Source organism: Aedes albopictus, chromosome 2 (genome assembly GCF_035046485.1).
Source record: "Aedes albopictus strain Foshan chromosome 2, AalbF5, whole genome shotgun sequence".
Taxonomy (NCBI): Eukaryota; Metazoa; Arthropoda; class Insecta; order Diptera; family Culicidae; genus Aedes; species Aedes albopictus.
This window is the reverse complement of record NC_085137.1, coordinates 141413992-141439888: the sequence shown is the minus strand read 5'-3', so window position 1 is coordinate 141439888 and position 25897 is coordinate 141413992. Positions and strand designations below refer to the sequence as shown.

At 39.8% G+C, this 25897-nt stretch overlaps 1 protein-coding gene across 9 annotated transcripts in view; it reads left to right on the top strand.

Annotated features, from left to right (window-relative positions):
- LOC109410186 (metabotropic glycine receptor) overlaps nucleotides 1–25897 on the top strand; it is a 347855-nt gene that overhangs the window by 171341 nt on the left and 150617 nt on the right. For all 9 annotated transcript variants that reach the window (XM_062850543.1, XM_062850540.1, XM_062850541.1 and 6 more), the window contains exons 5-7: nucleotides 19687–19950; nucleotides 20024–20198; nucleotides 20328–20396. In XM_062850543.1, the coding sequence (XP_062706527.1) occupies nucleotides 19687–19950; nucleotides 20024–20198; nucleotides 20328–20396 (508 nt within the window). The remainder of the gene's footprint in view (nucleotides 1–19686; nucleotides 19951–20023; nucleotides 20199–20327; nucleotides 20397–25897) is intronic.

The following is a 25897-nucleotide window of genomic DNA, read 5'->3' as shown; positions in this document are numbered from 1 at the left end:
AAAAGCTCAGTTGCACTGGTTTTGTTTACGAAGAGATTTGTGCCCACGAAATCGTGAGTAGGTGTCAAAGCCAGCCATTGTAGCAGCCATTTTGGGATTCTAACAAGTCTGTCCTTAAAGGATCTCCGGAGAAATTCCCGATGGAAACCGCGAAAATAACACTGGAACAATCACTTCTTCTTCTTCTTCTTCTTCTTCTTCTTCTTCTTCTTCTTCTTCTTCTTCTTCTTCTTATTCTTATTTCTGTCAACTGACAGTTCTTCAAGGGATTCGAATGGTGTTCAGCAAATAAGATCGGAGTTTCTTGGGCAGCACCTGAAATGCATGGACAACACTCTTCTAAACCTCCGAATTGTTATGGAACCCACTGAGACCCAATTCAGATCCACTAGGTTCCCCTAAACTTCCCTGGGGTTTCCCTGAAACCCCCTGAAACGCCTCTGAAAACTCCGTGAAAGCTCGCAAAATGCCACTGAGATCCCCACCAACCGGATCGGTAGCGAACACCAACTTTGCAGGGTTGTTGTCCGGCATTCTTACCACATGCGCTGCCCACCGTATCCTTCCAGCTCACAGTGTTTTATTTTGCCGATTTCGTGCGCTTTTTTAATAACGTTTCAACCGGTGATTTTTGCGATATACTTTCTTCGGAGAAGTTTCTACATTAGACAATGCGCTTCTTTTGACATAAAGAGTTGAATGATCAATCCACCTATAAGTGAGATGAAAAAAAAATATTTTTTCGAAAAATGCAGATAGACGTTTGATGTCTTCGGCGAAGTTGTGCAAAATGCAATTTTGAACAACTTTGTCAAAGACGCCATAATGCTGAATCTCATACTTTACGAGATATATTGCGTTGTATGTGCAAGACCCCTAGAAATCATATATTTCATCATAACTTTTTAACGGGATTTTTTAGAATTTTTACGTCTTCTACAAAGTTGTTTGGAATGTAAAAATACATATTTTTGATGAACATCGAAAAACGCTAGCTCTTGAAATAAGAAAGTTATTTACAAATTACTGATATTTATAGAGTAACTTCGAACTCGTCTAACTGCTTTCGGCGCAAAATGGCGCAGAGAACCGTTTCGAATAATGAAACAACTATATTTCTACTTTATCAAAATGGCTTAAACTTTTGTGTACAAGTTATCATGAAATATATGATTTCTAGGGGTCATGCACATACAACGCAATATATCTCGTAAAGTATGAGATTCAGCATTATGGCGTCTTTGACAAAGTTGTTCAAAATTGCGTTTTGCACAACTTTGTCGAAAACATCAAACGTCTATCTGCATTTTTCGAAAAAAATATTTTTTTCATCTCACTTATAATAGGTGGATTGATCATTCAACTCTTTATGTCAAAAGAAGCGCCATGTCTAATGTAGAAACTTCTCCGAAGAAACTATATCGCAAAAATCATCAGTTGAAACGTTATTAAAAAAGCGCACGAAATCGGCAAAATAAAACACTGTGCAGCTTTGGCCACTAGTATGGGACACGCTTGTATGGAAAAAAATAAATCCTCGCTCCAGTCGACTTTTAGATCCCATTTAGGTCCCATATGAGCTGTACAAAATTTCAGCGCAACCGGTGAAACTATAATTTAGCGCAAGTGGTTTAAAGTTTGCATAGGATTTACTATGGGAAAAGTTACACTTTCAGATAAAAAATCCCAGAGGTCGCCCTTTGTCTCTTTAATTCAAATCGATCAACGTTTCTTGTAGAAAAATCATTTATGAAACTTTCCTTTGAAAACCGCAAAACAATTGGATGCTTGTGAAAAAAGTTATTGATTTATTACCGATTAGTGGTCCAACGAACGGCTTTTTGTTTTGTTTTATGTTGCATGGGGTGGCAGGAGGCATCACCACCCCCAGAAACAGCAGAGCCAAGGCAGCAGCTACAGTGCGGTTTTCAAAGGAAAGTTTCATAAATGATTTTTCTACAAGAAACGTTGATCGATTTGAATTAAGGAGACAAGGGACGACCTCTGGGATTTTTTATCTGAAGGTGTAAATTTTCCCATAGTAAATCCTATGCAAACTTTGAACCGCTTGCGCTAAATTATAGTTTCACCGATTGCGCTGAAATTTTGCACAGTTCATATGGGACCTAAATGGAATCAAAAAAGTCGACTGGAGCGAGAATTTGATGTGTGTCCCATACTATTGGCCACCTCGAAGTTCATTCTGGATCTCCGAGTGCTTGTAGGACTTCCTCGAGTATGGTCCATGTCTTCACTTTTATACAATTGATCAAATACCCCATTACCAATTGTTTATCAGATTTAGATAAAAATTTGATAAGTGCATCGTGGCATTATGTAAAATGAAATAAGAAGTGGATCCATCAATGTTTTGGAAATGTGGTATGTATTTTGAACCACGTTAAGGACAAGGTATTTGAAGTACATAGCTCAAAATTTCTAGAGCACCGTTTTTTAGAATCGTTGAACGGAGTGGATGAAAATGCATCACGCTAATTGTTCAGTGGTTGTCAACAGCGTGATGCATTTCAATCCAATTCCGTTCAACGGTTCTAAAAAACGGTGCCTTAGAAATTTTGAGCAATGTACTCCAAATACACGTCTATCAGGACTCACTCTTTCACAACTAGTACGTCCCACCTTCCCTAAAATAAAATCCAGTCAAATTGCTGCTCAAATTAGATTTATTATCGCTGGCAGCCCGAAAATGAAATCATATTGAACTCCAGAATTAAAATTTGCCTGGAATACGACAGGTTGGCTCTCGATGCTCCTTGGGGCTGTTGGGCATGGTGCCGCGCTGGGTAGCCGTTTAATGTCTGTCACGGCGTCTGACAGCCTATCTGCCTGGCTGGAAAAGCTTCCCAGCCCGCGAACAAGCGCGGCATTCATTTATTAAATATTTTTATTAATTCACTCTCGATGGCTCACGGCGGTATCGCGTGCTTATCAGACGTAAAAACGATGGCTTCATCGCTGCTCCTGTTGTCTGTACCATACATATATACTTGAAAGTGGAAAGCGTTGGCCGTCGAAGTGGAATATCTGAGCGGAGGAGCGTTTCAAGGTGCGACGAAATCATTCGGCGAATGTTGAAGAAATTTAATAACATTGGCCCTGCCTTACACCATAACGAAAGTCTGAGGCGGTGATGGTGGTATACCTTTCAATTTAGTATGCAAGATATGACAGTGTAGATGTTCTTCGATTAGAACCTCACCGTATGTTTGCTGAGGGAATCATGCAGCGAAGGATTACACATTCTTTCGAGATAACAATCTTGCAGAATATGTCGAAAAACGTCTCTGCGCCTTATCAAGTTATCCAGTTTATAGCTCTGTTCTTGGGGACTCGTGTAATCAGGTTTGACTACACAAGGTGCTGCTTTCTTTCATATGAAAGCATATTGTATCCTTAGAGAGAGGACATGGTGTTACTCATAATTTATTCTTTCTGCAAAAATTCAAGATTTTTCTTCATTAATAGTGGATTTGAATTCATAAAGTTACACAAGTTTAAACGGAAGTCTACTTCAACTGACGCCATTTAATTTACAATGGTAATCGGCTTAAACTCTCGCTTCGCACTAAAACCAAATGGTTTTATCCGCTACCGTAGAGCACAATTCTATTCGGTATGCAGCTATTAAATGAACGCAAATGTTATTTCTGTTTAATTTATGTTTGAGTGGAGTTGACAGTGGTGCTGGCTGCGTTGAATGCCTCTACTTTGCACATCTTTTGAAAGAGCAGTGCGATGGAGCAGCATGATACATTGTACCTACATACTTAATGTTACGGGTTGTTGATGCAAATGGTCTCGAGGCGAAAACAGCGATATTTTCTTTTCGAATGCGCTTTGAATTCTATTCCTTTTTTTTTTTTTTTTGATGGAAGTAAAATTAATTGGTGAGCCTGTGAGGTACCCATTTTCGGGACATATTTTTAACAGCCCTATACGAAAAGAAAATTAACGGAAATTACGATGAATACCTGGACGAAATGAGTAAGTTCAGGTCATATGGATCTTTCGACGAGCTAAATGCATTGGCGCATGCTTACCGGTAAATATTTTTTTTTATATTTAGGGGGCTGTCCATAAACCAGGTGGTTAATTTTCTGGATATTCCGAAATTGGTCATCGGTCAATTGACTTGTGAAGCGAACTGACTGGGGATCAGCATGCTCACTTGCTGCTGCAAGTGTGGAGAGAAGATGCGGAATTGATTTAGTGGATTTAGGGTACTTTATCCAATAGTGGACCCCTAGCAATTATTCTGAAATTTCCCGCTCAAATCTGCTTCTACCGGTAGACCTCCACCGGGAGACCATGGCTCATGTCCCTAGACAGCAGTTCCATGTGATGAAACTAATCTGGAAAGCGATAATTTGATTAGGGTAGCGAGCCACTTGGGCAGTGGCCGGTATTTTGGACATTCTTCGCTATAACTCAGCCAATTCCAAACCAATTGACTTGAACTTTTGTACACGGCTAGATACTATACTATCTCATCGCGTTCCAAAATTTGTGTCAGTTGCTTCAAGATTGGCTGAGCTTTAGCGGAAAAATGCCTAAAATAGGACCCCTGCCGAGATGGTTTCACTTCACTATTTGAATAAATTTGTAAATGTAAACATTTCTAGGGGTCCACTATAGGTTAAACCTAAGGGGGTCCACTATTGTCTCCAATTGAACATGGTAAGAACAGGGTTGTTGCAACAGCGCGGATTTCGCGGATTTGGCGCGGATTTACCCATAGAAATTGGCCCTCGCGCGGATTTGGCGCGGAATTGGTTTTCTACGATATTCATCAGCGTAATTTAGTATGGGATTGTATTTTTTTTATTTACCAACGATTGACAAATCATTTCGTTCGTACTTCATTCTTTGAATCTGGCATGTGATACTACATACTATATAGACTGTTTCAGAAATTATAAATACACTTTGTTTATTAAATTAAATGAACTGTTCTAATGATTTTTACTAACTTCTTTCAGAGTATAGCATATTGTACTCCATATTTTTATATTTCCTTTCAATTGTCTTGATATTTTAAAGAACAGTCGAGTTCTCTAACAAATAACTTAATTTTTCAAATTTGCATTTGCACAAAGGTGTTTTTTAATGATTTCAACATTATGTATCACTAAATACCAAAAATTATCTCAATTTTTATCACATTCGCTTTCTCAACAAGTTGTCTATGGAATGCCTTGATCAAAATTTGGGAAAAATCGATAAAGGCATTTCCATAACACTTTTTTGGAGATCAAGTTTCTTATTTTTTAAGGTTTTCTACGGAACATAAGAACCACCACACAGTTTCTTGCCTTTCCTGAACGCATTTAATCTAAACAAACTTATTTTTTCAGCTCATTCGATCCTTCAGATGGCAAAGCTTGTCATACCATAAAAACGAATGCAGTAAGCAGTAATTAAGACATTCGTTTGCTTAACGTTTGTTGCTACTAGTGTTGTTGAGAAATCTGAAACAAAAAAAATTGTATTGAGAAGGCCCGTAATGGTGGTTCTTGATCAAATATACCAGTAAAAATTACTCTTACCAATCGAAAAATATCTTTTATTATCGATACAGCAACTTTTATTCTATTTGGAAATTAAATATTTTATCAGTGAGATTTTTTTCTTTTCTACTATGCTACATTTTTTGACCACTTTGTGCAACTTCAAATTTTAATCATCTAGTTTACAGAGCCCTATTTTTTAACTTTTAACAGAAACATCAACAAAATTGGTATTATTTGCTTCGTTAGCATGTTTACTATAAGAGCTAGAAGAAACTTTTTTGGATATTGTGCTCAAATTTAAATGGCAGTTAATCGTTAGTGTATTTATAATTTCTGAAACAGTCTATACTATATATTTTAATGATTCATGTATGAATATATTAGGCTTAAAATATTCAATAAGACTGAAAAAGTCAGTTGGATTACATAAATAAATGAATAAGTAAATAAATAAATATACAGTGGACTTTACCCATTAAAGCTTCAATTGCCGTAGGTATGAATCCTAAAGTCTATGGGTCTTTGGCAATACAGTAAGGACCCGATTTTGTCAGCCCCATTTTGCGACGAACTTTTTGCTCTCATTATCTTACGATCACAATTTAAGCAATTTAATAATATTTATCATCAAACTACAGCTGAGATGCAGAACATAGATGAATAAAAAGTTTGAAAAACTGTTTAAGTTTTTGAAAAAATGTGATCCGAAAAGGGGCTGACAAAATCGGGTCACTTAAATTTGTCTAAAAAGCTTTGAGGTGACTCAGATCAGTTATATTTAAGTATGAAGTTATTTATTGTAGCAAAAAAGTTCATTTTACATTATATGTACTAACTATGGGATGAATAGGAATGAAATGCAAAATTGCTGCAGAAAATTCTCGAAAGAGTTTCTGACAAAACTTAAGAATTTTTTTTAGTTAAATTCCAATGGTAACTCTTCAAAATATTTCTCTGAAGAAGTTGTGCAACATTTCTTACAATATTTTCATTGCAGGTATGATGTGTATCTTTGAACCTTTGAAGAATACAGGTTTTCCAAAAAAAAAATTGTTCCCAGGAACTCCATTTATCAGAAGCCGCAAGAAGGGTTCCGATAATAATCTGCTCGAATTACCGGTAGTATTTTAAAAGTCTCCTGTCATATATTTTTAGTTTTCTAGATCAATCCTTAGATTATTTTGGGAAAAATCTGTTGAGGGGAATCCTGTAAGAAACTTATAAAAAAGTCATATAACGCATTGCAAGAATTATTAGTGAAGATTTTGCCGAAAAAATCTGGGCAATATCTGCAGGCATTCCTGGATAAATTACTGCAAGAACTCCTAAAAAATCCAGGAAAACCCTGAAGGAATTTTCAACTAACTTACTGAAAAAATCCATCCATCACAAGTTTGCTTTATAATCAGATGGTCAGTTGCTTTCCCCCTGAGAGCCACTGACACTGACCTTCATCTGAGCCCATGGCTCAAATGGACCCGGATACTTAGACATCGGCAAACGGCAACCCATAATGGACCCCCAATCGGGCTGGAAAAAAGAACAACCAACATCCTCATGCTCATCATTCTACCATGATAGGGCAGAAAGTGAATGCAGCGCAACGGCAACCAGTTCGATATAGTAGAATTAGAATAGAATACATTAAATGTATTCTATTTTAGGAACTGTACAAAGTGTAAGTACAGCTTCCAATGGACTACCCGCTTTGCGCGCAGCCACAGTTGATCAGCAGGAGTAAATCAGTTTAATTTTGTATGGCGAAATACATCTAAATTTGAATAACTTGAAATACAAAACTTTTCCCGAAAAAATATTTGGTAGGCTTAAGGCGAAACTGGAAGCATTTTCTCATTTTTTCGGTTTTTGATTTTTTATTAAATAACGAAGCAATATTTTCTAAATCGGTTTTCGTGCACATGTAGAGTATGGATCAAGGTATCTCCTGATTTTTTTTGTAGTGGAAAATGTTTTCCATTTTTGCAGAAACCATTTTTTTGTGAAATTTTGTTCAAAAATGGTTTCTGCAAAAACGAAAAACATTTTCCACTACAAAAAAAATCAGGAGATACCTTGATCCATACTCTACATGTGCACGAAAACCGATTTAGAAAATATTGCTTCGTTATTTAATAAAAAATCAAAAACCAAAAAGTGAGGAAATGCTTCCAGTTTCGCCTTAATAGTGGTCACCATTGTGCACAACCACTACCAAATATTTTTTCGAATAATGTGTTCCACTTTGAAGAATTTGTCTTTAGATGCTATTCGCCATACAATATTTTTGCGATTTACTTTTAGCGATTTTTCGCGCATAGAAGCTAGCGCCACATTGGTCGATGCGGAGAGTAGGAAAACAGCCGATGTAGTTAATTCATTGGAATCGCTCACGCAGTGCCCTAGTGGGCAAAAGAGCTGTAAATTAGGCTAAGTGATTAAATAATAAAAAAAAACATTGTCCTTCCAGGATTTTCTCAGAAGTTACTTATTTTAAGGGACATTTCCTCAGGTTCCTCCAGATATTCTCCTTGGAAAATTCCTCTCTAAAGATTATTTAAAGAATTACCAAAGCATTCCTAAAAAAATATCAAAGTGATCCTATAAGAATTCCTTATAAGTATCCTTCTCAAAGTCATGCTGGTTTTAAAAAATCTTCTAAAAATTTTGTTTCTGGTACTGTCTCTTAAAATATTAGGAAATACTTCAAGAAAGACTACCCGTATCATCCTCTTTTTTTTAAATTATTTTCTGAAATATATGTGATGTTTTCCAGTTCCCTTTAAAATTTCTCTAATTTATTTTTATATTTTTTCCAAGAATCCAGTAGTTTTTAGCGCGTTTCTCCAACAAACGAGAGTTCTAGCGAAATATCTTTGAACTCACTTGCAGAAAGCTTACAATAATCAAGATGAGCTGTGTTGATTTACGAATCAAAAGTTCATTCTTCATCCAACACTCAACTATTCCTTTCCAGTTTAATGTGCCGTTTCTTCAATAAAATAAAATAGAAAAAGAAAAACAAATTTACCTTCACTCTCGTGGATTTGGCGCGAGTTTATTTCCAGAATCGCCCGGTTTTGGCGCGAATTTCAGTTTTGCTTGCGCGGATTTGGCGCGGATTTTTTCCACCCTTCTTGTAACAACCCTGTAAGAGAATACGATCAACCCAATAGTGGACCCCAACAATCCAATAGTGAAACCCGCAGGCCCCACCATAGGATAATTTGATCGAGATTTGTAGCCTCTCGGCTGCTCAGTGGGTGAAATTGTGGGTGAGAAATCTCATCGAGCACGGGGTCGTTTACTGTGATTAGCACCGCCTCGAACACTTGCAACACTCCTTTGCCACTCACCTTAGCCGGAGATGGATTAGGGGACCCCGGGGCAAGAAGGACACCCTTTGATTTTCCTAGGAAACGTTATGATATATATAATTATATATATGCATAATTGATGACTGCCGAACCTTCTCCACAGTCTTATAATGTAATATTCATCATATTTTGTACTGAAAGTTCTGAATTGAGCTAAAAATTGCTGAGAAGATTGCTGCATCTTGGATCTGGTCAAAAATTATAACAGTGACATCGCACAAACTAAGGATTTTCAAAAGGCATTTCATATTTCTTTAGGTTTATTTGAATTTGAAAGCAAGTTTACGATAATTACAAATATTTGTAATAGAATACTACTGGCCGTGCCGCCATTTTAGGCAAAAATATGTATTTAAATGCACTATTGAAAATTCGGGGCAAAAAGGACACCTCTGCCCGGGGCAAAAGGGTCACTCTCTGAATCGCACTTTGCTTGAACATAACCTTGAATCCAAATGTCAAACAGTTGTTATTGTTGTTGTGATTTCGAGTGGCCGGTCGAGGATGGTTCGCAGGTACAAGTAGATTGTGATCCGAAAACAACGACCATCGGCCAGCAGGATCGCGGAAATCGAAGCGGTGACCGATTCCGGCATGCCGGTAAAGCAAGCAGCCACCCAGCAGGGCGTTCACCGAAGAAAACTGATTTGTTAGGTATGTGTCCTTTTTGCCCCAGTAGAGTGGCCTTCTTGCCCCGGCCCATTTTTTCAATGAGAAAAACAACCAAAAGAAATGTTCATATTTTGTGCATAATTATGACATGTTTCATATCAATATCGATTTGGTTTTGTAGATGGTAATCTACATTACACTTAGCTTTCGATAAACTTTCGATTTACTGGTGTTTTTACCATGTGATAGTTCAAAATGCTGGGTGACCTTCTTGCCCCGGGCCCCCCTATGCTGGCCAGATATCGGTTCCGGGGTAATCAAATGCTCTAGGTGGATTTGAAACGAGGTAGAAAATTTCTTATCCACACTGAAAAATATTTAAACCCAAAGAATAAGTTCTAAAAACTCAAATTTGGCTAAACAGCTTATAGTTTTTACTCAGCATTGGGTTGTTTTCTCCCTCACCCCACACGAATGTTGTCAAAAACGAAGAGAGAAGCACCGACATATTCGTGCGGCTCCGTGGAAGAAGCCAAATTTGGGTTATCTTGGCTAAACCCAAATTTGCGTCAAATATGGCCTCCGCTGGGTGAAAATAACTTACCACTGGGTGCAAATTTTTGCAGCGATCAAATGATATTTACCTACACGGAACCGTCAAACTACCCAAAATTGAGTTCTTTTGACGCAATCCCATAGTTCCGCCCAATAAGCCAAATTTGAGTAAATCGATTAAACTCACACTAGGTAAATTGCCTTTACCTCCAGCAAAAAAATATACTTAAGAGTAGGTAAATTCAACCCAAGACCCCCCCTCATTCAACCCAAATTTGAGTATACCTACATTTACTCAAAATTGGCTTATTGGGCTCAAGGACCCCCATTGGGTAGACGCATCTCTGTTTGTTTTTGACAACATCGGTGGGGGAAAGAGGGAAAACAACCCAATTTTGGGTAACTAGTTTATTCGATATACTCAGCTTTGAGTAAAATCGACCCAAAAATTAGGTAGTTTGATTTCTCCGTGTAGTGACCACTATCGCTGTTTGACGCAAATTTGAGTAATTCCGCGGAGGTGCGGGATTGCGTCAAAAGAACTTAAATTTGGGTTGATTTATAGTTCCGTGCAGCGAACCACACCGAAAAGGGTCTAATACCACTTTCTAGGTACAGAAAACTAATAGAATTTACAGTGTATCTAAAGTAGGGCTTGCGTGGGTAAATAAAGGCCAACTACTATAAATTATTGCTTACATTATTAGGGTATTGTTTATTCGCCCTCGCAGGGGCAGTTTTGGAACGGTATGAATATAGTAATATGCACGACATTAACATGGGTGTACTTGCAGTTTGTTTGGGGGGGTGCGTTGGCTGTCGGTCGACGTTGCACGATGGAGGGCCCTCTTCCGGTAGGCTGATGATGGTTTACCGGGTCACGACCGATCTCGATGGCAGTCTTGGTGTTAGGATGGCTGACCAGACCTCAGAGAAGTTCCACCTCCTCGCTAATGGGCACACCGGTTGCTGGTCGGCTTGATGGTGAGCTGTATGATGGTAGACAATCCGGGCCGAATCGACGCACTCCTGGCGGATGTACTTTTGGCGACTGGACCGGCCGGTATGGGATGGACGCCGGCGGTATGTCGGTTTGTAGCGGATTGAAGTACTCCTGGCGACTAGACCGAGCGGTAGGGAACGGACCTAAGAGGATTGCCGGACCAGCTATCTTGCTTGCACGAGGTGGCCACGGGTTCCCAAGCAGTGATTCAAGATGGCGCTGGGAAGAATGCTCTGTCCGGTTTTTGGCGTCCTGTAGTCCTTCTAGGCTTTCAAAATGGCGACGATGACGGCGTTCTCGCCCGTTTTGGACTAGGTGATTTTGGAGCGCCGATTTTCTGATATTAGGAAGGTCCTGGGGAAGACAAAATACTCCGGACGGTGGCTCCTGTCCAGAAAAAGAAGAAAAGGCCCGTTTTCGGACCTTTACGGAAGCATTAGTACACCATAAATCCCCCCCCCCCTTTACCGCACAAGTTCACCATTTTCAATAACTTTCAATTACATCTTCTTGTATTGTGTAAATTTTACGAAGTAGACGGCACCTATTGTTTGTTCTGGCTCCTGGTAATCTATCTAGATCTATATATAATAAACATGTTTTAACCTCAACTCTTACAAAAAACATAATTAAACAATAGACATACTATTAGAGATCTTCTACCACTTTCACCTGTACCAGGCATACACTACTGATCTTCTCTACTCCACTTCAGATTAGTTTTTTGGTTGGGGTTTTTTTTTTCACTAAGCAGGCACTTCCTCTTTCTAGTATGGATGCGATTGGAAAGAAGGATTTCGTTTCGCCTTTTACCACCTTACCTAGGATAGGTTGAACATTAAGGTGGCCCACACTTATATGGAAAACAAAAAAAATCGATGAATGCCAAGTCTTACCTCCTCAATCAGTTGTTTCGGACTCCCAGAAGCTACGTTCAAAATTTGAGCAAAATCGGTTGAGCCTAAGGGAGCGCTCAAAACGCTTGAAGTTTGTATGGGAAAACTTGGCCAAATGTATGCAGAAATTTTAAGTTTTCGAATTTTGCCGCTAGGTGGCGCTGTAAGAGTTCAATAATCAAACCCTTTGGTATTATTGTAGGTGACTATATGCCAAACAACTTTGTCGAAGAACGCAAAGTGATTCAGCGTCTTCATGTAAAAGAATAATATCAATAACTAGCTGTCCTGGCAAACGTTGTCTTACCAAGCTGTGGTGACAACTGTTGAGCTCATAACGTCACCGCACTCTAGATTAGTTTTATTTCGATCGTGTTGATTTCCTTCCCAGCTCACGAAAATCAGTATTTTATCAATTTTCTTATTTTTCTAGTTTACTTTCATAACTTTTTATACATATAAACACTGCCACCATGTATACAAATCTAACCACGCAAGGGTCACCCTGATAGGTTCAGCCGTTCGTGAGTTTTGTTGCCTCAAAGGAACTTCAAACTCATTTTTATATATATATATAGATATAGATATAGATAGAAGATGAAATCTCAATACTTTGCCTCACTTTGCCTAGGGTATAACTTTTTTCACAGCAGTCGGATCACTTCGCGGTCTTCGACAAAGTTATTTGGCATATACCGTATGCGTGATAATGTTTGCACCATCGTACAAATAAGGTACCCATATCACCTGCACACACAATGTCTTGGTTTTTATTGCATGCACGTAAGCTCTAACTCATATCACAGTACATTGCGGTTTAAAAAATCCGATTTCTTAAGTTTAAAATTTGCACCATGAAGGCGTGGCAGCGGTAGTCAGGACTTGTCCACGCGCAAATGTTAAAATAGACATTTCAGGAGTGTTCAGAGAACCGTAAAACGGTCTTAGACCGAAAAAAAGCAAGGGCAACTATTCCCGAAGGTGTCCACTGGTCGTCCAAGGTTAACATGGATTAAGAAGGCTATCGCTGCCACCAAAAAGGAGATTTGGGTGAATTATATGCGCTCAATGAGAAAAATGGCAAAGAAACGCGAAATCAGCGACTTAACGGCATGGCATATCGAAAAGGAAAATTACGGCGGCCTTTATGATCCTTCGACCATAGAAAAAAAACTTACATTATTACCAATGGCATCCAGGAGCTACGAGTAGCGCCATATAAGAAAGTCTTGAATTTGCCCGAACGCAACATCCGTTTTTTTCGATTTCCGAAAAACTATCGATCCGTGCCAAATTCCAGAATCAATAGTTATATTAACTTTTGTTTGTGTGTCAATGTCTACACCATTAGGCAATGTCAAAATAAAAAAATAAACTCAAAAATTGTTTGACTTTGACACTACCACGGACACTTTTCGACATTTGCGCGTGGACAAATCACGAGCTAGGTTGCCACTTAGTCATTATGCAAGTGTTAAACTAAGAAAATCAACACTTTTTATTCACAGCCTACTATGATATGAGTTATAGCTTAAATGCCTGCAAATAAAACCAATACATTGTATTCACAAGTAAAACTGGAACGTTATTTAACGATGGTGCAAACATTATCACGCATACGGTAGTCACCTACAATAATACCGAAGGGTTTGATTATTGAACGCTTACAGCGTCACCTAGCGGCAAAATTCGAAAACCTAAAATTTCTGCATACATTTGGCCAAGTTTTCCCATACAAACTTCAAGCGTTTTGAGCGCCCCCTTAAGCTCAGCCGATTTTGCTGAAATTTTGAACGTAGCTTGTGGGAGTCCAAAACAACTGATTGAGGAGGTAAGACTTGATATTTTTCGAAATTTTTGTTTTTCATATAAGTGTGGGCCACCCTATTGAACATTCATGAAAAACCCTAAGTTTGAAATCTGGCACTCAATCCTTTTTTAAAAGTTGGCTACCCTTCCAGGTAGCCAACCCTTCCAGGTAGGTCAACTCTATTAATTTCTTCTCAAACCGCTGTCAACGAGTGTTAGTGTGAGCACTCAACAAATAAACGATCGGCGCTCATCTGACAGCTGGATGTCGCCACCAGTAAGGCTGTCAGTTCTTTTAACAGGGCCGGATTAAGGCTTTAGGGGCTTACTGGCAGGTGATGGAAATGAGGAGGACGCTTGAGGAGGAGCCTACAAGCTACAAATGTGGAACCAGCGGTTACAGATTTCAAATATTTATTTTATGAAAAATATAAGCTGTTTTCGCTCGGTTTTTGGGTGCAATATGTAAGAAAGATATAGCCCTGACCAAGTTCGCAGGGGTTGACGGTATTAAAATGAAGGAGTTTCATTTAGATTATTGTAATGTAGTGTTATTGCGCCTCCAACGGTTCATCATGAACCGGCTGCTGCAGATGGAGTATGGCTGATCATATGCATCAGACATGCTCGATAAACACGCCGGGGCTCAGTGCAGTCTATTCCCAAGCAATAGTTCCAAGTCGGTTGGATTTGAGAAGGTTTTGATGATCGTTGCAAATCCTAATAAAGACATTATAGGATTTGTGACAGGGTTTGGAACCTTTTACAGCCAGCTGACTTCAAAACGTTGTTTGGGCTTTCTTTCTCACGTTTCTCGGCTGATTTGGATTAAAAATTCATTATTATTATTATTATAGTCGCTTTTTCGAATTTTGACTATGTTGGTCATCTTGTACCGACTTTTCGAACCCTCTAACCAAACTACCCTCTTCGCAGTGCCGGATTTAGGCTTCGGGAGGTCCGGGGCAAACCATATAAAATGGGCCCCCGAAACCAAAATTTGAATAAATTTACGTTTTTAAAATCTTGCGATTTTTTTCTATTTTTTTTTATTTTTACATTATTTTGGAAAGTGACAAAACAACTGTTTTGCTCGTTCAAAACCATATTTTTTCATTTGATTTAAACTTTTATCGGAATTTATAACGTTTATGCAAGTTTTAGAACTTGACGTTCAGTTAACCCTTATGTGACAGACAGGGTACCCAGTGCCCGTTTAAAAAGCACGGTGTAGAAAAAAAGCAAAAAGTTTGTCGGACACATAACGGGTAAAATCTTAAATAATGAAACATAAAGCAATTTCAGGGTTACAACTGGCGCGGATTTCGCGTTTTGCGCGGTTTTTGCGTTTCGCGCGGATTTGGCGAGTTTTTGCTAAATACGGTGCGGATTTTGCGGAAATGGTTTTCAAATGCACTACCATTAAATTTTTAGACATAAAGTTCAACACAATCAGTACAAAAGTATATTTTTAAATAAGAGTTTTAGAATATTCAGCTTGAGGAAAAACAATGTTTATTTCCCTGGCTTGGACTACTACATAAGTTGCTCTGCACTAAAAGCTCAGTTTATTAACTGAGAAGACCCTCTTCTGAATTTTATTGAACTCTTGAAGTAATTTTAGTGAAACCTTGAAGTAATTTCTGTGGTGATGGCAGCGCTACCTTGGATTGGATGGATTCCGGTGAGAATGTTCCGATTACTTTACAACAAAATGAACTAAATACGCGCCAGTTTCAAAGATTCTCTTTGAATCAGGAAGTATGTTTGCATTATCATTATCCAAATGATAACGATAATGTACACATGCGGGGCTTATTGTAAGTGAAAGTGACTTCTGAATGGACGTGTCTCTCCAGCCATTCTGAAATCGGTCTCTGAATCTGCAATAGAGCTATCACCTTCTAACTCCCGGACTAAAGCTTTTTGCAAAAGCATCAAAATGATATTGCAGAAAACTTTCTTCCATAATACCACTGCCGGACAGTGGGGGTTAGTTGGATCACACACACACACATATATATTTTTAACAGACCTTTTTGATTGGCATCTTTTTCGTATCGCGTTTCATTATTTGAGTTTTTGACAAAAAAAAATAAAATTTTATCGGTTGAAGAAAAGTTTGAAAACTTCAGGTTCAGTTTCAAATCATGGTTTAAACCTCAAAGAGAAAAAAGTATGAATTAAATGAATGAAACGGATTTTTTTAGGTACAGTGACGTAGCCTGAAATCTACTTTGGGAGGGGTTTTCGGCAATCAATGATACGTTTTTTTATTCGACACTCACATACCGTAAACACTGATATCATGAACATTAAATTTTAATCGTAGCTGAATAATAGGGACGCAGCCGAAATTTTTCTTTTTTCTTCTGAAAGTGTTTTACACTGAAAATTTGTTCCTCAAATTGTGGCTTTTGGGGGTTGCGGTATACAAAATCAACAATTGGTATAATTTGCGCAAAATTGAATAGAAATTAAACATTTTTTTTTTGGTAACATCGCGTCTTCCCTGGACTGGCTTTACGGTCCCCCAGAGGGCCGCGGACCACCGGTTGGGAGCCCGTGGCTTAGACTGACTCCGCATATCTTTGAGTGGCTGCTACTACGTGATGAAAAAAAAAACAGTAAAAATACACAACAAACCAATTGTAAGGATGACTGGGAGTGATTATAAACCATTTATCACTGCCCGGTCAACAATTTCACTTCAGGATCATTACGGAGTTTTTGTTATGGGTGACAGGCATTCAGCTGCATGGTCACTAGGCCGGATGGGCTAATTCATCACTGCACTACTGTTGTTGGTGTTGAAAAAAAAATAACTAGGGTGACCTAGGATATTATCGGCAGGTTTGTTCTCTTCATCATGGAGGGTTTTGTATACCAAATTGCCTGGCACTTGGCATAATTCAGCTTGTTTGGGAAAGATTTGGCTTTTGGAGCTTTTTCATAGCCATGATTGATTACGTTCGAATACCCATTGTTATTATACCTGTTCGGGCCCGCCACTGCAACCAATTATTTGTCCTATTGTGACGTATCGTTAGAGTAGTGCATATCACATTTCTCCATTGTCATTATTCAAGGGCAATAAATAATCGATTTTGACCCATTTTTTTTGTTTTCTTATATGCTTCAGAAGTTTTTAAATTTGATAATAAGATTGTACTATTTAGACTTAGGAATCCCTGAAGGATTTCCAGGAGCAATCACCGAAGGCATTCCTGAAGGAACCTTGAAGAAAATGCTGGAGGAATATCTGAAAAAAAATCCTAGATGAACTGAAAGAGCTCGCGGTGAAACCCCTACAGGAACTGCTGTATAAAAGAAACCCTGAAGGCACTTCTGCTGGAATCCCTGGTGGCTCAAGAATCTCTCTTAAAGAGATCTCTGCAGAACCTTATGATTAAGAAGATATCCTTGGAATCCCTGAAGGACTACCTGGAGGAATTCCACGAGGAACCTTCATAGACATTCCTGGAGGTACCTTCGAAATATTTCAAGAAAGAATCCCGAAGGATAGCCAGGAGGAATGTTCGAAGGATATCCAGGATGAATCTCCGAAGGATTTCCAGGAAGAATCTCAGAAGGTATTCCAGGAGGAAACGCAGAAAGGTTTCCACGTGGAATCTTCGAAGGATTTCTAAGAGAAACCTTCGAAGGGTTTTCAGAGAGAATTTTCGAAGGATTTTCAGGAAGAATCTCCGAAGGATTTACAGGAGAAATCATCGAAGGAATTCCAGGAGGAATCCCCGAAAGATTTCCAGAAGGAATCTTCGAAAGATTTCCAGGAAGAGTCTTTGGAGGGTTTTTAGGAGGAATTCCCGAAGGATTTCCAGGACGAATCTCCGAAGGATTTTCAGGACGAATGAATCTTCGAAGGATTTCCAGGAAGAATCCCAGAAGGTATTCCAGGAGGCATCGCAGAAATCGCAGAAATCGAAGGGATTCCAGGAGGAATCCCCGAAGGATTTCCAGGAGGAATCTTCGAAAGATTTCCAGGAAGAGCCTTTCAAGGATTTTCAAGACGAATCTCCGAAGAATTTCCAGAACGAATGAATCTTTGAAGGATTTTCAGGAAGAATCTTCGAAAGATTTTCAGGAGGAATTTCCAAAAGATTTCCAGCACGAATCTCCGAAAGATTTCCTGGAGGAATCTTCGAAGGAATTTCAGGAAGAATCTCCGAAGAATTTCCAGGATGAATCTTCGAATGATTTTCAGGAGGAATTCTCGAAGGATTTTCAGGAAGAATCTCCGAAGGATTTCCGGGAGAAATCCACGAAAGAAATCCAGTAGGAATCTTGGAAGGCTTTCCAGGAAGAATCTTCGAAGGATTTAAGGAGGAATCCCAAAGGATTTCCAGGATTTCAAGAGGGATGCCAGAAGAAATTCCCAAAGAAATTTCTGGAGGAATCTCCGAAGGATTTCTAGGAGGAATCTCAAAAGGATTTACAGTAGGAATCTTCGAAGAATTTTCAGGAGGAATTTTTGAAGTATTTCCAGGAGAAATCTCCGAATGAATTCCAGGAGGAATCTTCGAAAGATTTCCAGGAAGAATCTTCGAAAGATTTTCAGGAGGAATTTCCAAAAGATTTCCAGCACGAATCTCCGAAAGATTTCCTGGAGGAATCTTCGAAGGAATTTCAGGAAGAATCTCCGAAGAATTTCCAGGATGAATCTTCGAAGGATTTTCAGGAGGAATTCTCGAAGGATTTTCAGGAAGAATCTCCGAAGGATTTCCGGGAGAAATCCACGAAAGAATTCCAGCAGGAATCTTGGAAGGCTTTCCAGGAAGAATCTTCGAAGGATTTAAGGAGGAATCCCAAAGGATTTCCAGGATTTCAAGAGGGATGCCAGAAGAAATTCCTAAAGAAATTTCTGGAGGAATCTCCGAAGTATCCTATATCCATAGATCCGCGATGAATATTAATCTCAGTGTTTTTTTTTCTAAAAGTCCTTCAAATATCCTGAAACATCTTCGAAAATATCAGTTCAATCTAACAAATCGTTTTCAAATTGATTTTTGGAAGATGATTCTTTTTAATTCTCGATTTCGTAAATTTCAGTTTTTGATTTTTCTAATTTTATTTTTGAGCATCCTCACAGTTTTATATTTTTCCTGGAAGCCTATTTAGGGTACGGATTTTTTTGAGATGAAAACATTTTTATTTTTATTTTTTTTTCATAGAATATTTTATTTTCCGTGTAATTTTAAGGAAAATAACTTAAGAGTGTACTTAAAATTTAAAATATGTTAATTGTAGCGATTTAATACAAAATAAACAATGACTTCTAAAAGGTGACCAATTTTTCAATGATTATTAAAAAATGTAAATACGCTTTAAAATACACCAAAACCCATTTTGAGATATACAAAACAGTCCTAAATATCAGCCAAAAATATAAAAATTATGATTTTTCACGAAACAAAAATTACAAAAATGCTCAAACTATATCCCGTCTAAAGGCGGGGTTGGGTATTAGAGGGTTAAATGTTTCATAAAATCCAGCGCATGAACAAAATTTCATTCAAATAAAAAAAAATTAGGTCAAAATCAGCATTTTTTTTCGTGTTGTGGGTTGGAAATGCTCGAACTCAACATAAAGCACCTGGAGCATTTTTAGGTCTGAATTTCATGTCCAAAACATTATGTACAGTCGAGTCTCTTATTAGACGCTGCCACCCACTTAACGCCAACTGCAATTTCTCAGCTGTGTATCCAATCCAGCTGATTTAAAGCAGTTAGTGCTTGTCATAAACTCATCAATACAAAAATTGAACTAAATTGGTTAGGAAAACGGGGAGGACGTAAAGTGGATGGTAGCATCTAATAGGAGAGCCGACTGTATTATCTCCATTTACTATTCTAATCCCCGTTTTTCTTACTATTTCATCTCGCAGAATCGTCGCATCCGCGTTCATAGCGGCCGACGTGGACCAGTGCAACGATGCCCTCGAGGGAATATTCGGCCGGCGACACATCTGCGACCGGGAGTCCACCTTTTGTCTGATGTCGGACACGGCGGAATCGACGGATACCGGCGGTGTCACCTCCGCGAGCCGGGGGAAATACACCTGTGTGTGTCGCGTCGGGTACTACATTCCGAACGAATCCTTCCAGGGATTCACCTCCGACAAGAACGATGCCAACGTTACGAACTTTAGGTGAGTCCGGCAGTAGCGGTGGAAATGCAGAGTTGAATAGATTTTTTAATCGGTCAATATGTGCTTCTTTCAGCTGCATTCCATGCCCGAGTGCGTGCGAGTGCAACTGGGCCGGCAGCTGTAGCCGTCCGGACGAGGACTTCAGTACGGAAACGCTGATGAAGGCCACCATCGGTGCTATTTTGGGAGCGTGTATGCTTTGTTGTTTAGTGTTAGCGTTAATAGTGTTCCGTCAACGAAAGTGCAAGGTGAGAAGATAGAGATGAATTGGGGCTGTACATTTGACATTTTTTTTAAATAGCCACAAATTCGGAAAAATTGTGAAAAGCCTTCGATTCCATCAAACTAAACAAAAATCGTCTTTTCTGTCATTCCAGACCATTGCCACGGGGATGTGGACCATTTTAGAAACAATTTTATTGGGCATTTTACTTTTGTATCTAGCGGTAAGTACAACAATGCTCCATTGAGCAGAATTATACAATGACCAAACTTATATTCAATTGTGTCATAATAACGAACAATAAATTGATTCATTGCACCACGTGTTCTTAATTGCACTTTCTCTAGTAGACATGTTATTAGAAACGTGGAACCTAACAATTAATGTATGGCATTCTATATATTGGTTGGTTTGTTTTGGTTCCCAGGTCAACACTGATAGTATTTTGAATTCAAAGGAAAAGCATTTCTGATGTATTCCATGAACTGAACGTGCATAACTTTTACCGTATAGTGTAAATCCGTAATATAAACCTATAGTTCAGTACGTATCCCATGTACCATTACCAAGAATTAACATACTTCTCAATTTGATTGCGTATCGCAAAAGGATGTTATCTACTTCACAGCATATCAGCTCTCTAGGATTGCTCTAAAACAAAATGCGACCCTGGACAATAACTTTCATCCTAAACAAACAACATCGAAAAAATGTAAATAAGTAAAACAAAGTTATTAAGTATTCGGTGGTCGCTTTGGTAATAAAAAGATTTGAGCGCAACCACAAAAATCTCGTAATTGTGGTTGCTTTGAGCTCCCAGAAAGAAAAAATACACATCATCCAACCACTTACTTTTTTCCCTCTACCTCATCGTACCAGCAATAGAAGGAGAGGTTAAAATGCGCCCCTCAAGAAATACAGACAATATTCGCCATAAAATATTTTCTCTTCCTTTTGTTATTTATTCCTTCCGAAAGTTATTACATTTCTCAAAAATAATTAACGTTGAACCCAGATGAGGATTTTTTATGAATGGTGGTTTACAGGAGATCTAGTAAAAGTTTATGGAGGGCTGAAACGATTGCAGGACAGAAGGTCAAGGGTCAAAAGGAGGAAGACAGAAAGTCTAATAGGAAAAAAAAAAGAATAAGGAAACCAATGTCTGCTTTTTTACATTACATTCTCCTTGCAACTTGGTCTGCCTCTTCAACTTAGTGTGCTTCCAGTGCTTCCACAGTTATTAACTAAAGGACTTTCCAAGCCTGCCATTGTGATAATAAATTATATATTGCATAACAAGCGCAATAATAGATTTTATTTAAAAATGACTAAACCTGACCAAAACGGGAATGAAACTTTAAGTGTGGATTAGGGTGGCCCACACTTATATGAGAAACAAAAATTTCGAAAAATGCCAAGTCTTACCTCTTGAATCAGTTGTTTTGGACTCCCAGAAGCTACGTTCAAAATTTGAGCAAAATCGGTTGAGCCTAAGGGGGCGCTCAAAACGCTTGAAGTTTGTATGGGAAAACTTGGCCAAATGTATGCAGAAATTTTAAGTTTTCGAATTTTGCCGCTAGGTGGCGCTGTAAGCGTTCAACAAATAAACCCTTTGGTATTATTGTAGGTGACTATATGCCAAACAACTTTGTCGAAGACCGCGAAGTAATCCGACGGCTGTGAAAAAAGTTATACCCTAGGCAAAGTGAGGCAAAGTATTGAGATTTCATTATTGATATTATTCCTTTACATGTATTGGAAAAACAACAATAAAGTTTATCCTCACTTTGCCTAGGGTATAACTTTTTTAGTCAAGATTCTAACTGGTACAGACAGGTGGCCAACTTTTCCGGGCCCATTTTGATGAGTTCTGCTGCTGTACCGTCTCTACCAGCCGCTTTGTTATTTTTGAGCTGGTGGATGATATCCTCAATTTCCCTCATCGTGGGAGTTGGTTCGTTCCTGTCCTCTGCTGCACCAACACAGTCGTTTCCTCCGCTGCCTTGATCCCCCGTGCCTACATTCTCTTCGCCATTCAGATGTGTCGAAGTGCTGCTTCCACCTCTCGATCCCCTCGCGTTTGTCCGTCAGGACCCTCCCGTCCTTATCCCTGCAGATTTCGACTTGCGGCACGTAGTCTTTGCGGGATGCGTTGAGCTTCTGGTCGTAGAGCTTACGTGTTTCTTGTGAACGGCACAGCAGTTCCATTTCCTCACACTCCGCTTCTTCCAGGTGGCGCTTCCTCTCCCGGAAGAGATGGGTCTGCTGCTTCCGCTTCTGTCTGTATCACTCCACATTCTGTCGGGTTCCATGCTGTAGCATTACCGCCCGCGCTGCGTACTTCTCCTCCAGAACCGCTCTGCACTCCTCGTCGAACTAACCGTTTCGTCGACTCCGTTCTAACTGCCCGATAGTGCTCTCGGCTGCGTTGTTGATGGCTGCTTTGACTGTACTCCAGCAGTCCTCTAGAGGGGCCACATCGAGCACACTCTCGTCCGGTAACGCTGCCTCGAGATTTTGCACGTGTGCGGTAGCGACATCCAGTTGCTTCAGTCGCTCTAGATCGTACCGGGGCGACCGCCGGTACTGTACATTGTTAATAACGATATTAGCGCCACTGTTGGAAGATGTCCAACAGAGAGGGATTTTTCCGATTTAGTAATCACCGATTCACCACCGACAATAAAACAAAATTGGTTTGGATGTCTAGGGTGGTATATTGGAATCCTGGGTGGATTAATAAATTCCTGCATGGAACAAAGGAGGTACAAATTTCAATGTGTGGCCTCTTCGCGGGCATTTTGTCTTACGAACTATGGTTACATAATGGAAAAGAAAAACACTTACGTTTAGTCTCCCTAGTATTTCTGTACGCTTTCGGTCTAGTCACTCGGTTCGGTCTTCGTTTGGTCGAATTTCCTAAGATTGTCGTTCACTTAAAACTTTGGGAAATACAATATTGAATGGTTTTCTTACCACACATTTGTGCTCATACAAGCTTGAGCGATTTTGGAGGTTACAAAGTGACACTGGTTCGAGAACTGTATGCAACTAGGGGAGCAATAATTTCATGTTTTAGTTCACTAGAAAACTCACTGTATACTAATTACCTACTTGCAAATTCACTTCTTGATATTATTTTAACGGAATGGTTAAAAAAGCACTATAATTATGCATCTAAATGAGCCACTGCAAACTGGAAACGTGGAATCAATTATACAATGCACTTGTTTCTAAAGAGTTCTTGTTCACAATGGATAGCGGTGGTTTGACGTTTTGAGTAAACGGTTTGTACGATACTTGCGTGCGCTGGTGTGTGTGCATGCTATGACGACGGATGAGAAGGTGCGCTTCTACGCCAGGGGCGTAGTCAACAGCCACGATGGGTCCTGACGTCGATAATGTCGGAGAAGTGCTGTCCATCAATCAGAACGTGGTCGATTTGCGATTCCGTTTGTTCTGGTGATCTTCAGGTGTAACGATACGGGAGGCTGTGCTGGAAATCGATGAGGCGTAGGCCATTTTCGTTCGTCAGCTGGTGGTCGCTGAACTTTCCAATCGTCGGTCTGAATTCCTCTTCCTGACCTACCTAAGCGTTTAGATCCCCTATGATGATCTTGACGTCGTGGTTTGGGCAGCGGTCTTACTCGCGTTCGAGCTGCGCGTAAAATGCGTCTTTGTCATCATCAGTGCTTCCGGAGTGAGGGCTGTGCACGTTTATTATGCTGATGTTGAAGAATCGACCCTTGATCCTCAACCTGCACATTCTTTCGTCGATCGGCCACCAACCGATCACGCGCCTCTGCATGTCGCCCATCACTATAAAAGCCATTCCCAGCTCACGTGTGTTGCCGCAACTCTGGTAGATGGTATGATTACCTCTAAACGTTCGCACCATAGATCCTGTCCAACACACCTCCTGCAGCGCTACGATACCGAACCCGCGGTCCTTCAGTATATCGGCGAGTATGCGGGTGCAAAGGCGGGTGCTACCGATGAAGTTGAGAGATCTTCAGTTCCACGTACCAAGCTGCCAACCATAAGTCCCTTTTCGTCGCTGTGGTCGTCGCCATTGGTATCGGTTCGCATTCTTCTCTTGTTGATTTTTCGGTACTAGTCTTTTTACGGCTGGCTCGCAGGGCCTGACACCAACCCACTAACCCAGGGAGCTGGGCTTACCTTCCCGGAAGCTACGGGTTCTGCATTGGCATTTCCTCCAACTACAGTGCTAAATAGCAAGGCTCGAGCGCCAGTCTTCGCCGGGGGTGGTGTTTTTAATGGGCGCCCAGGAGATAATATTTCACCTGAGCTTCCACCTCCGAAAATTCCCATGCAAGTATTCGGTTTTAACGTTCAGTGCTTCACAAGCATTGCTTTGATCCGAGTACGCTTTTTCGTCCTCCTTCGATTTGAAGATTCCCTTGCTACCGATGGCTTTTCGGCCCGCTGGTAAATCAACCAACTCCCAAATGTTGCTCCTGATCTACGCCCCTTATTGCTCCTGGTACTCATCGTCCATCATTTGCTTCTACAGATTCCTTCAATGTTCTGTGCAGATTCGACAAGACTTGTCATCTGTGAATTTTAAGTAGTAGTGGCTGCCATCCAGAGATTTGACTTCCATCGGACCACAGATGTCCAAATGAACCACCTCAAGTAGATCCGTCGATCGTGAACCGGCTCTGCGTATGAGATGCCGGAAACCAATCCATGCTTCATCCTTTTTAGACTATTGTAGTTAATGTGGCAAAGCGAGTTGCGATGGGGATCTCGATCGGGTGGCATTGTTCGAAGGAAAAAGTGAAAAATGACGCGTGAAAAAGTGAAAAAGCCGCGTGTTTGGGTCAGTTGCGATGAGGATCTCGATCGGGTGGCATTGTTCGGCGGAAAAAAACGATAAATGACGCATGTTTGGGGCTGGTGCACATTGTCCATCCTCGTGAAGTGATAAAAATGGATGCACACATGGTAGCCAACAGTATTGCAGAAAATTGAAGTAGTCAAGGAGTGGTTGCGGTCATTCGACTACATGGAACTGGGTGAGATCATTCCGATTTTTTTTCTTTACTTCCTAGAAGAAGTTGGGGTAATTTCACCAAAAATGTGTTTTCATGAGGACTCCTGGAGTCTGGTAATATTTTCAAATCAATCTTGTAGCTCTGGTGATGGCCTAATATTGAAGCGATCAAAATGTTAGAAGAAAGTAATTGTAGTGCACAACAATAATTGAGCAAATTAAAAATAATTGACTTAATTACCTCAACGGCTGTCGATCACAGGTAACACTACTCTTAGTAAAATACATAATTCGAAAATAGCTATCTAAGCTTGAAGGTTTATTCTCCGTATACTCTAAGTTCAATACTACGAGAAACGCGGACTATTTTCGTGAGTCGGTCAGTTTTCTCGGTAGGGAGATGGGGACGCGAATATTGAATACGGGATCAGAAGCGCGCGATAACTTCCGTGGGAAAATCGGTTTTCACGGTTTAGTAAACGATCAATGCGGTGGCGCGTTTAATATTGACCAACGTATGTGCATTACCCTTACTATCACGACCTAATAAATCATAATCGGGATGAAGACCGTGTCGTGTATTTTTATATAATTAGTGGATCATATCACCTACCAAAGGTGGCTCCAAGATTCACACCTTACCCTACCCCACTAACAAATACTCCTTCCCGAGACAACTGTGGGGATGCTGTGGATTCCACGGTTTC